Below are 12251 nucleotides of genomic sequence, written 5' to 3' on the forward strand. Positions count from 1 at the left end.
AAAACCGAAGATGTGGTTTCTAATGCTATTTATTTGTAATTAATTCCAATAGCCAAATGTGCTGAGTAATGGCTACGCCTAGCCTCTTGTGACTCAACACATGGTCTGTGGATCCAAAGCACTAACATCTCGCATGTTAGAACCACAGGCTACTGGGCCCCTCTCTGGACTAGTGATTCAGAATCTCACTATTAACAAGAGTCCTCAGTGGTTTGTATGCATATTTTTTAAAATTTAAGTGTACTTGAGATTAAGAGACTGAAGAGCTATCCAAATTACAGATACCAACTCTTTTGTTGTTTGTTTGTTTGTTTGTTTTTCAAGACAGAGTTTCTTTGTGTAGTCCTGGCTGTCTTGGAACTCTCTCTGTAGACCAGGCTGGCCTAGAACTCAGAGATCACCTGCCTTTGCCTCTCTGCCTCTGCCTCTCAGCCTCTGCCTCTCTGCCTCTGCCTCTGCCTCTGCCTCTGCCTCTGCCTCTGCCTCTGCCTCTGCCTCTGCCTCTGCCTCTGCCTCTGCCTCTGCCTCTGCCTCTGCCTCTGCCTCTGCCTCTGCCTCTGCCTCTGCCTCTGCCAAGTATTATGATTAAAAGGGTGTACCACAACCACCTGGCTTAGGTACCAACCCTTAAAACTGATGTCCAGCTCAAAGGGCCCTTTTCCTTTTTGTTACCTTGTTTTCCCTACCTTCAAACATAGTAGAAAGAGGAATGGGATAGACGGATAGACAGATAGAAGGATAGACAGTTAGATGAGAGCCTAGAATGCTGGAGTCTAAAGGAAATGTAGGGGAGGGCAAAGCAGAGTAGGGGGAACATGCATTTTTTCCAGGGATATTTGCATAAAATACAATGATAGTATTTCCTTGTCAGCTATTGAATAAGGATAGTGGATTTATAGGCGTTCATTGCATACTTTCAGTATGATTGAAAAATTTTCAAAATTAAAAAATAGATGCGTTGGGCAGTGGTGGTGCACATCTTTAATCCCAGCACTTGGGAGGCAGAGGCAGATGGATTTCTGAGTTCGAGGCCAGCCTGGTCTACAGAGTGAGTTCCAGGACAGCCTACATAGAGAAACCCTGTCTCGAGAAAAACCCAAAGGAAAGAAAGAAAGAAAGAAAGAAAGAAAGAAAGAAAGAAAGAAAGAAAGGAAGATGCAACTTCAGAGACCATGTGTATGATAACAGCTTCAAGAGGTCCCCCAGCAATCCTCTTCTACTGGAATTCATGCCCTTGTGTGGTCTCTTTCCATCAGGATCTGTCTCTGTGAACAAAGTGGAGATGGCAGCAAGACTTGAAAGAGCTGGGTCATTGTGACTTCTGTCTTGCAGGCTCTTGGATCTCTCACCTGCCAGAAGCTGTTCCATCAGGGCACTTAAGCAGTCTTGAGACCTGACCTGGAGAGTCATTGAGGTTTCTTGACAACAACAGCCAACCATCTGAGGGACTCATGTGACCCTCTGTGAAAGCTGACCCTCCCGTCCCAGTCAAGTTTTCTGATGACCGAGCTTCCACGTGGCATGTGCCTGTAACTGAGAAATACCCTAGCATCTCTAGCCAACAGAAATTGTGTTTCACAGCCATTGATTTCCTGATTCCTCTTTCCTTCTCCTCCAAAAAGGACTACTCACCCTTCTCGACTTTTCACCATGCCTGGATTAAACAGGAAAGAGGAAAAAAAAAAATCTTTCCAGATCATGCATAAGTTTAATGTGCTAATACCCCTAGAAGAGATAATACAGTCACTTAAATTCACAGTAAAACATGGGAGAGATCTAGCTTTTTTCTTTTTTAAACTCTTAGCAAGCTAATTTGTTGAGAGGTTAATTTCAGGTGTGGTCTTGCTACTGTAAAAGACTGGAAAGAAAAACTTGCTAATTTCTCCCTCTGTGCCCAGTATCTCAAGAATGAATTCTTGGATGACATGGTCTTGGTCATTCCTGGGCCTTGCCCCCAATCATCAATTTTCATACTTTGATTAACAGCTTCTTTGTGCTTAGGGAGGCCATCTTACAGAAACCATCTTACAGAAAACACCTCAACGCCCACCACTGGTCTTCACCTTTGAGAATTAATAGAGAAAGTATCAAGATCTGACAACCAGGAAGTGCAGGTACTGCTTCGGGAAGAAGATAAATGGGAGAGCTGGATAGGACGGGAAGTGGGGAGGCAAGGTGGGTTGTCTGTGGAAGGACACGCCTCCCAAGCCCAGTCGTGACTAGCAAGCTTGCAGGCTAAGCAGCTGTGTTCTTCTATGGTACTCCAAGAAGTATAGACTAGTGACATCAAAAGTAGAGAGGGAAGAACAAAAACAAAAACAAAAAAGCAAAATAAAGCTCTTCTCCCAAATTTTAGTGACTTCACAGCTGCGCAGAGAAAGCAGAAGGAACGAAAAAAAAAAAAAAAAAAAACGTGACTAATGAATTTCCCGCCAACACTGACAGCGGGAGGCGAGCCAGATTTCTTTAATTTGGAAAATTAAAAGACGCGTGCCGCTTCTTGTCCCAGAGTCAGTTCACTGGTTCCAGCGAACTCACTACTCTTAGACTTACTTTTCCCGACAGGGGGTTTGGGTAGGAGGAACGTTACTGGGGCATGAAGAGAATGGAGAAAGGGAGGCTAGGGAAGAGAGGCGCTTTGAGGGGCCACGCTCGCTAGCTCTGGGCCCAGCCCGGGATGGCAGAGGAAATGACCCCCGACTGCAGCCGGCAGCCCGCGCGTCCGCCGGGAGCCGGAGACAAACACACGCACGTGCGCCCCGCCCCCGCCGCGCGCACGCGCCCGGAGGCTCCGGCGGCGGCGGCGGCGGGCGGCGGCGGGCGGGCGGGCGCGCGCGCGGTGCTCGCTGCCCCCACGCTGCTCCCTCGGCTGGGATCGCGGCGTCTCCCGCTCGCCGCACTGCTTCTCGCCTGGCCCGTGGCTCCGGAGGCGGCAGTCGTGCCAGGTGGGCTCGGGTGGACGGGCGCGGCGGTCCGGGCGCGGCGGCGGCGCGGGTGGACAGCGCGGAACCCAGCAAGTTCCTCGCAGGCGATGTCGCCGGGCGCGGGCCCCTACGTACGCTGGGCGCTGTGACAGGCCGGCCGGGGAGGCGCGGACGGGGGAGGCCGCGACGGAGCTCCTGGACTGGCCATGGGCTGAGACGCATCCTCGCCGAGCAGGTGCAGTGACCCGAGGGTCTAGGGAGGGAACCCGCGCCACAGGCCCCGGGAACCTTCGGCCCTTCTCAGCCTAGTACCCTGTTGACCTTCCCTGGGTTCCTCGGGAAAGGCCCTGATGACCCCGCCTCCAAACCCAGAGCTTGCAATCCCTGGTGACACCCCACCACTGCCACCACAGGGGACACGCTGTGTACACTCTCACTCTAGACCGGCGACCCCAGCCCACTGGGCCTTTGCGCCTATGCCTCTGATGTCCTAGTATTTTGAGCCCACAGCCTGCCTCACTGTGCCTGGGAACTACCCGGGATAGCTTACCCTCTCTGCTCACCAAAGGGTGGGAGAGGAAAGTGGGAGTGGTGGTCTTTCCCTCTTGAGTCTTTGGTGACTACAAACCCATCCTCTTTCTCCCAAGCCTGTAGTGAAAGTGACCCTTCCATACTCCACCAGAACATGCCGGGGTGACTCCCTCCCAGATCCTGTGGCCTTCCTCGCTCTTCCCAGTGACACTATGCAACCCCAGCGTGACCTGCGAGGCCTCTGGCTCCTGCTGCTCTCCGTGTTCCTGCTTCTCTTTGAGGTAGCCAGGGCCGGCCGATCTGTGGTTAGTTGTCCCGCCAACTGCCTGTGCGCCAGCAACATCCTCAGCTGCTCCAAGCAGCAGCTGCCCAATGTGCCCCAATCTTTGCCCAGCTACACAGCACTGCTGGACCTCAGCCACAACAACTTGAGCAGGCTGCGGGCCGAGTGGACCCCCACCCGGCTGACCAACCTGCACTCCCTGCTGCTGAGCCACAACCACCTGAACTTCATCTCCTCCGAGGCCTTCGTCCCCGTACCCAACCTTAGGTACTTGGACCTCTCCTCCAACCATCTTCACACGCTGGATGAGTTCCTGTTCAGCGACCTGCAGGCGCTGGAAGTGCTGTTGCTCTACAATAACCACATTGTGGTGGTGGACCGGAATGCCTTTGAGGACATGGCCCAGCTGCAGAAACTCTACTTAAGCCAGAATCAGATCTCTCGCTTTCCTGTGGAACTGATCAAGGATGGGAACAAATTACCCAAACTGATGCTCTTGGATCTGTCCTCCAACAAGCTGAAGAAGTTGCCCCTGACTGACCTGCAGAAATTGCCAGCCTGGGTCAAGAATGGGCTATACCTGCATAACAACCCCTTGGAGTGCGACTGCAAGCTCTACCAGCTCTTTTCGCACTGGCAGTACCGGCAGCTGAGCTCTGTGATGGACTTCCAGGAGGACCTGTACTGCATGCACTCCAAGAAGCTGCACAACATCTTCAGCCTGGATTTCTTCAATTGCAGCGAGTACAAGGAAAGTGCCTGGGAGGCTCACCTGGGAGACACCTTGACCATCAGGTGTGACACCAAACAGCAAGGCATGACCAAAGTGTGGGTGTCCCCAAGCAATGAACAGGTGCTAAGTCAGGGGTCCAATGGCTCGGTGAGCGTGAGGAATGGCGACCTTTTTTTTAAAAAGGTGCAGGTCGAGGATGGGGGTGTGTATACCTGTTACGCCATGGGGGAGACTTTCAACGAGACACTGTCTGTGGAGTTGAAAGTGTATAACTTCACCTTGCACGGACACCATGACACCCTCAACACAGCCTACACTACCCTGGTGGGCTGTATCCTCAGTGTGGTTCTGGTCCTCATATACTTGTACCTCACCCCTTGCCGCTGCTGGTGTCGGGGTGTGGAGAAACCTTCCAGCCACCAAGGAGATAGCCTCAGCTCTTCTATGCTCAGTACCACACCCAACCACGACCCTATGGCTGGTGGGGACAAAGATGATGGTTTTGACCGGCGGGTGGCCTTCCTGGAACCTGCTGGACCCGGGCAGGGTCAAAATGGCAAACTCAAGCCAGGCAACACTCTGCCGGTGCCCGAAGCTACAGGCAAGGGCCAACGGAGGATGTCCGATCCAGAGTCGGTCAGCTCGGTCTTTTCTGATACACCCATTGTGGTGTGAGCAGCGTAGGCTGATGGGGAGGTTCTGCCCCAGGAGAGGTACCCCTGAGGGATATGACAGGGTGGAAGAGAGGGCTGGATGCCCAAGGGAGTGGGTTCCTCCTGACCACCAGGGAATCGGTCACAGGCGCCGGAGGAGGCAAGACCCCAGTGAGGGTGTGGATGCTGCGAGTTTCACCTATGGATATCCTCAGGCAGATGCCACACCCCTACCCAAAGCCTTGGCTATTCTCAGTGTGGGGGAGGGGGACAGGAACGAGGAAAGGGCGGAGGGGAGGAGCAAATTCCCTAAACTTTTTTGAGGTCATCCCTAGCTCCTTAAGAGAAAACCATTTGAAAAACAATGTTTTTTTTTTCTGTCTCTGCCCACCCACACCTGTGAGGTTGTGTGTGTTTGGGGGAGCCTCCACAGGAGCCATGCTGGGAAGCTGCAGTGTCTTCTCTGGTCGGGAAGTCACATTGATAGCTAGAGAACTGGAAACCTTTGGGAAATGAGTCAGGAAAAGGCTGAGACCTGGATCAATAACACTCCCTAAAGCTGCTGGGAGACTTCTCACTAGAGCCGTCTTCTTTCCCTGGGAGTCCTGAGTGGGTGGATCTCTGCAGGAGCCTGGCCTCTCGACTGTTAGTTATGGCAGCAATGTAGGACACTGTGTCTGTGCCTTGTCCTGGGGCAGGTGGCACAGATGGGTACAGAATGAATTAATAGGTCCCTGTCATAGCATACAACTTGTAGATAGGGCATAAATTCCAGGTAGGCTAATTCCCTGGCTGGGGGAAAGCTTTAATTAGTATTTGACTTCCAGTGTCTGTCTGTCAGGACAAGAGTCAGGGATACTGAGGAAAGAGCATTGTGATGGCTGCCACCACTGTGGCACAAGGGCTGCCACACTTGCTAGAAGAATGGGGAAACCAGCCTCTTTGATGTAGCAGCCAGCCAGACCTACCTGATTTTCCATGTATGCCATCCCTTCTGTCAACCTTCTAATCAGCTCAGGTGGGGTTCTGTACCTTCTATAGAAGGCTGCTCTGCAAAGGAGAAGTCGGAAAAGCCCAGTCCTGCTCTGTTAGAATAGGTCTGGAGATACACAGGACCTCACATTTATCTTCTCTGTGCTAACAAGGCTGCCTCACTCCTGCAGAGTGTGGGGGTTTTGTCATCTGAAGGGTTGGAACCTAGTGGTCTCTGTCCCAGAATGGCGATACAGAGTGTGGCTTAGAGTTCTGTGCTCCCCCACCAGACTGGAAGGCAGGTAGTCTTGTTACAGAGGCAGAAGGGGCACTACACTTTGAAAAGTCAGTCGGACATCAGGGCAGTTGTAGCTGTCAGAGCAGAGGCACTTAAAAACAAACCCAGCCTTAGCTTCCATCCAGGCTCGCAAAATGTTTTGGGTACAGATATGACTGTGCCCTGCATCCTGTGAGCATACTGCAGGCCCCAGAGGCAGCTGTTCTGAGCTTTGGAAGAGGGGTGGGCAGGGCAGAGGCGAATGTGTTCCCGTGTTGGTCTTTTCCGGTGTCTTTTCTTTCCCTTGTTTCCTGTGGTTGGAAGTCATCCAGGTCCTCCAGTTTCCTGACCTGCTTTTGGGATTCTTAAGGGGTGTTGTTTACCTATGGGTGAGGGCTGCCTAGTGTTAGGAGGGCCTGTCAGGCTGCTTATAAGGACTGGGGAAGAGAAACGAAAGTAAACATTGTCCCGTCTGCTCCTGGGATCTCAAGGCTGCTGTCCATCCTTTATTAGTAACCTAGTTTTGTCAAGAGAGAGGTGCAGCGATTCCCCTTAAGTAGTTGCATGCTCATAGGTATGCATGCTCATAGGTATGCATGCACGCCAGCACCTTGACCTCCACCAGGACAGTGAGTCTGCGGCCCTCTCTGATGCCACCATTTCTAGAACGGCCTCCACCCCCAGCGCACAACTTCTCACACACAGTTTTCTTGCACTGCAGGAGAGACAGTGACCATGCCAGGCTCCTCAAATGCACAATCTCTTGTACTTTTAATTTCTGAACATCCTGAACTTTTTTGCCCATATCTCCATGGAGCTGAACCACTTTTCTGCAGATGTGGAGTTAGGGGGACCACACGCTGGAGCCTTTGGGAGAAGGGGGGTGAGGTACTAGCTAGTTCATCAGACTCCTCTGAAACCCTCCTAAAAACCTACATTCTTGTAAGACAGGGGGCTAGGGCCAGAGTAATGAGGACTCCAAAGGATCCTGGCAGAGGCTAAGCAGCTCTGAGTTGTTCTTCCTGTGTCCTAATAGACAAGGGTTGGAGAGGAACCAGTTGTATTCCAAAGACTTCTGGGGACTTTGTCACCAGAGGTTGAAGAACCAGACCTCCACCCTCAAACTCCTCAGGGAATGAGAAAATCTTTTAGGTGGCAGAATCCTCTCCTGACACCATCGCGGGCTGTGAGACTCTTTAAAATGGAGGTCAAATGAAGTTTGCCTTCTGGAGCATTCTAGCTGAGCTCCCAAGGACCAGGAGGGTCATTTTCTTTTTAAGTCCTGCTCCACAGCCTAACTCTCCCTACTACATCCACTAACTTGGACCCCAGTTCAAGACACCTGCAGGACATGTCTGGATGCTCCACCAAAAACCATTTAACTGATTGGTCTCACCTTGATTTCAGTTCTTATAACCCAATGGTAGCTTTGTCCTTGTAGGTGTAGGTGGGGTGTATGTGTGTATCCATATTCCGCATATATGATCCCATTAGACCTTGGGAAGAAAACAGCCACGTGTAGATATAAGAAAGGATAGCCTTCACCTCATCTGTACCCATAAACTGTATCACCCAGAAAGGAAAAGCAGGATTCTCTGGAGACAGGATGTGACAGGGCTCTACGGTTTGTGTAATTATCTGTGATTTTTTTCTTTGCTGTTATCTATGGGGCCCCTGAAAGAGGCCAGGAAAGGGTAGACCTGTCTGAGGAGAACAAAGCCAATTTTCCAGGTTTATGTTTGTTCTTGCCTTGTAATTCTTTTTTTTTTTTCTGTGTCTAGGACTCTTCCCCCCACTGTGTACACCAGGCTGGCAAACCTCAGAGCCCATGGGCTCTATAACTAGACAATGACCATTAAACCTGGCTTGAGTCTCTGCTCTGGCACAGTTTGTGGTTGGTTTATTTACCTTAGCATATGGGTGGGTTCCGTATACTGAAAAAGGGTGTGACATCATCAAATTAGCAGAGAGTCTCTTCTAAGTGTTGTTATCTGCATCATCTAGGAAACTAAGTATAAAATCTGAATCATCCAGGCATTAAGATTAGAGAAGAGAATGGCAAACTTTTTCTCTCAAGCCAGACAGTAAATATTTTGGGCCGTAGAGGATTCACCATCTATTAGACCTCCACTGCACTGCCATAGCAGGCAAACATCCACAGACAGTGTACAGATGAATCACCATGGTTCTGTCCCAGTATAGCAGTCTGTTTGCGGGAGGGAAATGCCCAAGGCAGAGCGTTTTATAAGGGAGAAGAGGTTTACGTAGCTTACAGTTTTGGAGGATGGAAGTTGAAGATCCGGTTGTTCATGTCATGAGGGCCATGGTGTGTGTCATTACAATAATGGGAGGAAATGCAGAAGGGATCACATAAAGAGATAGGGTGAAAGACAAGCTCCGTGGTCTGTTTGTCCTTTTTATAACAACTTGTTCTTGTGAGAACAAACCAGGGCCTGATGAGAACTACATTACTGTTTTCAGAGGACGATGCTCCCGTGACCTAACTATCTCCCATTAGACCTTATGTCTTAAAGGTTACAGCACCCTTCAGCTGTGCCACGCTGAGGTCCAAGCTTCTAGGACATGAATCTTTTGAGGTACATATTCAAATTCCTGCCAACACAGAGTATCCAATGAAAATGTACCTGTGGGCACTAAAATGTTAATGTCTTTTCAGTTTTGTTTCAACCCGTTAAAAAAGTAAAAGCTATTATTCTTTCAGAACACACAAAATCGGGCAGGGGCTGATCTGCCCCACAGACGAGTTTTCTAACTTTTTTTTTTTAACTTCTTTTTTTTTCCATTTTTAATTAGGTATTTAGCTCATTTACATTTCCAATGCTATACCAAAAGTCCCCCATACCCACCCACCCCCACTCCCCGTTTTCTAACTTCTGAGATAGCTTTAAAAGCAGCATCACAGTGCCTCTAGCAAGCGAGAGACGAGATACCTGGGCCAGAGCTTGCACATAATGATGATCTGCTAGGTCCCCGAGGAGAAGGGTTGCCTCCCTACAGGGTTCTCTTAAAAGGCTAGGTCAAGCTTTCTAATGGTACGGTGGCAAAATGCTTGGGTTGGAAGTTTTTTTTTTTTTTTTTTTTTTTTTTTCCCTTAATGGTGGGAAACAGCTCACTTTCATAAAATTTTGATTATTACCAGGATATTTTCATCTTGAGCTAAAAGCATATTCATCTCCTGGGTATGTTAATACCCAGTGACTGTTTCATGAGCACTAAGTCGTCTGTGGAATGGAAAGAAAGTAAATGCAGAATCTTTACTTTCTCTCACAGACATCACCCTCCAGAAACTGGACAGATTGTAAAGTCTGCCTAGGTTCTTGAGGCTTCTGGAAAGCACTGTCCCAGGAGGGTGAGGCCTAGGCCTGTACCATCCCACGTGTGAGATCTCAACTGATCTCAGAAGCTAAGTGAGTGGGGTCCGTCCTGGTGTGTACTTGAACGGGAGACCAAAGAGGGAGACTATGTAATTACCATAACCCCTTATGTGTATGGAGTTGAGCTGCTGTAGCCCTGCTCTGTCTGGGAAGTTGCCTGTCTCACTTCACTGCCAGGCCCATCATCAGGTCAGTCAGGGAAAGGCAGATGCTGAGTGAGGCCAGAACTCTCCCACAGTCCACATCTGGATTTCTTCATCTTTACAAAGTTGCCTCTGCTGGGGCCGACTGCCTGGTAGAGAACAGGCTGGGCAGACTGCTTGGAGTTCTCTGAGGCTGTATCTCTTCTGCTGTTTGTGACCACCCCACTCCCAAGCCACAGGCTCCCTGGATCGTGGACAAGCTATGCAGTTTGTCTGCTGGGTCTTGACATGACTTTCCATCATTCCTCTCGGGCAGCACTTGAGGGAAACAGAAGCCTGATGGGACGGGGTAAGGGTGCAGTGCATGGGCTAGCCCAGTCTTTCTTCCACCTGGCCTTTCAACTCCTTCCTTTTCTGTATTTGTACCACTTATCTTGTCTCCTAGGCAACCAGTGGTGATGCTGTTATTTTCCCCACCCACATGGCAAAAAAAGCTCAGGCCCTGCAGTAAGGACAGTTGGCTTGTTTGGTCAGACCGCATGGAGTCTATGCTCGTGGCTTCCTCTCCCAGGGCTTTGAAAGAGAATGCTAAAACTGCCAATCAAGCATGTTCATGAAGCTCAGACACTGACAGGTAGAAGATAGCAAATGGCTGGGATCCTTAGAAGCACCTGAAGCCTTCTGCTGTGTGTCAGCCTCATTACTGTCCCTGGAGCACAGAGGGCATAGAACCATGGCCTGAGAGCCATCCTTGGTGAACCAGGACATGCAATCCTACCAGGTGACTTCTGGGTGTCCTTCTGCACTGGCATAGATAATGTATAAAAAGGTTGTCGAGGACTGTGACTAGGTAGGACTGGTACTTCTTTCCCCTCCCCTCCCCTCCCCTCCCCTCCCCTCCCCTCCCCTCCCCTCCCCTCCCCTCCCCTCCCCTCCCCTCTCCTCTCACTGCTCCCTCTTTTGGTGTAGTTACTTTAGGTGTGGTCTAAGCATCACTGCTAGGACACATTGGGAGATAACTGAGAACTTTTTAAAAGATAGGGTCCTGGAGCTACTTATATCACCAATAACACAAAATCAACCCTCAGATTCCACAGACTAGCCTGAAATGGTTCCTTCACCTGCTTCAAAGACAGGTTAAAAAACTCTTTGGGGCTGGGTGGTGGTGGCACATGCCTTTAATCCCAGCACTTGGGAGGCACAGGCAGGCAGATTTCTGAGTTCGAGGCCAGCCTGGTCTACAAAGTGAGTTCCAGGACAGCCAGGGCTACAGAGAAATCCTGTCTCAAAAAAACAAAAACAAAAACAAACAAACAAAACAAAAAAACTCTTTGGGAAATTCTGACAATAGCTGGTCAATGAATAACTGGCTGCTGTTCTCTGACCACATCTGGGCTAAAGCTGTCCCACCAGAGGTAATCTGTATTAAGCCCTGCCCAGTGCTGACCATCTACTTCCAACCCCTCTCCAGGGCAGTTCTGGGCCACTGCCCCCCAAGCCCCACCTCTAGCTTCTGTTTTCTTTGTGCCATTCCAGCAAGAATGGCTGAGGCTAGACTAGCATTTCATTCCTGGATCCCGGGGCAGAAAAAGCAATTAAGATAAAGAGAGACAAATGTTCAAGCCTGCAAGCTGCTGTTGGTTCTGCTTGCCTTCACCCACTCTGGGCCAAATGCTGCTGCCCTCAGACACATGGAATGGACAGTATCCTTCCTCTTAACTGAAAGTTTACACAGAACTGCTTGTGTGTATGTGTGTGTGTGTACTTGCTTGTTTGTGTGTGGTAGTTCAGGAAGAAAGGAGAGACCTGAAACAGCAAAGGGAACTTTAAGCTGTGGACCCCTGGAAGCCAGAAGCCATGCCCTTCATGGTAGCACCATAGGCCTGAAGCTAGAGAGGAAACACAGGGTCAGGGTGGTAGTACCATGATCACTAATACTGATCCTCCCTTTCTTTGTGCCCATTCTTTCCTTAGAAGGGCAGAGTTAGGCATGAGAGATTTAGATAAATTGTGACCAACACTCGGAGACCTCACCCTCCAGATTTGACCTGGAGGAAGCTGTACTGACTCAGACCTTCCATCACCCCCGTTGTGGCTTGACCACACGAGGTAAGCGATACATAAGACAAACCTCAGTAGCCATGGCCTTGGTGGCATCTCTTGCAGGGAGAGATAAAGAGATGACCTTACATCCAAAAGTAAAAACTGGGACCATTATGTGGCTCCCAAAGCCCCTCTGAGACTTGGGTCCTCCTCAGCATCATTTCTCACAGTTTATTGCCTCTGTAGGAAGCATAAAGGCCAGAGCCGGAGTCGGAGAGAAAAGGACAGAGCATAGCA

At 50.0% G+C, this 12251-nt stretch overlaps 1 protein-coding gene across 3 annotated transcripts; it reads left to right on the forward strand.

Moving 5' to 3' along the window:
• Positions 1-2769: 2769 nt before the first annotated feature.
• Positions 2770-8767, forward strand: Amigo1 (adhesion molecule with Ig like domain 1). Of its 3 annotated transcripts, NM_001287093.1 has the most exons (3): positions 2770-3159; positions 3607-4533; positions 8155-8767. In NM_001287093.1, exons 2-3 carry the CDS (start codon positions 3668-3670, stop codon positions 8216-8218), a joined length of 930 nt encoding a protein of 309 aa, NP_001274022.1. In that variant the 5' UTR covers positions 2770-3159; positions 3607-3667; the 3' UTR covers positions 8219-8767. The 3 variants fall into 3 exon arrangements, with proteins under 3 accessions (NP_001274022.1, NP_666249.2, NP_001004293.1); NM_146137.3 differs by having other exon boundaries at positions 3572-8767; NM_001004293.2 differs by having other exon boundaries at positions 3607-8767.
• Positions 8768-12251: the final 3484 nt, after the last annotated feature.

Source organism: Mus musculus, chromosome 3, assembly GCF_000001635.26.
Source record: "Mus musculus strain C57BL/6J chromosome 3, GRCm38.p6 C57BL/6J".
Classification (NCBI taxonomy): Eukaryota; Metazoa; Chordata; class Mammalia; order Rodentia; family Muridae; genus Mus; species Mus musculus.

Excerpts from the sequence above, each read along its gene's own strand:
- Amigo1 (NM_146137.3), top strand. The coding sequence starts at position 3,668 with ATGCAACCCCAGCGTGACCTGCGAGGCCTCTGGCTCCTGCTGCTCTCC.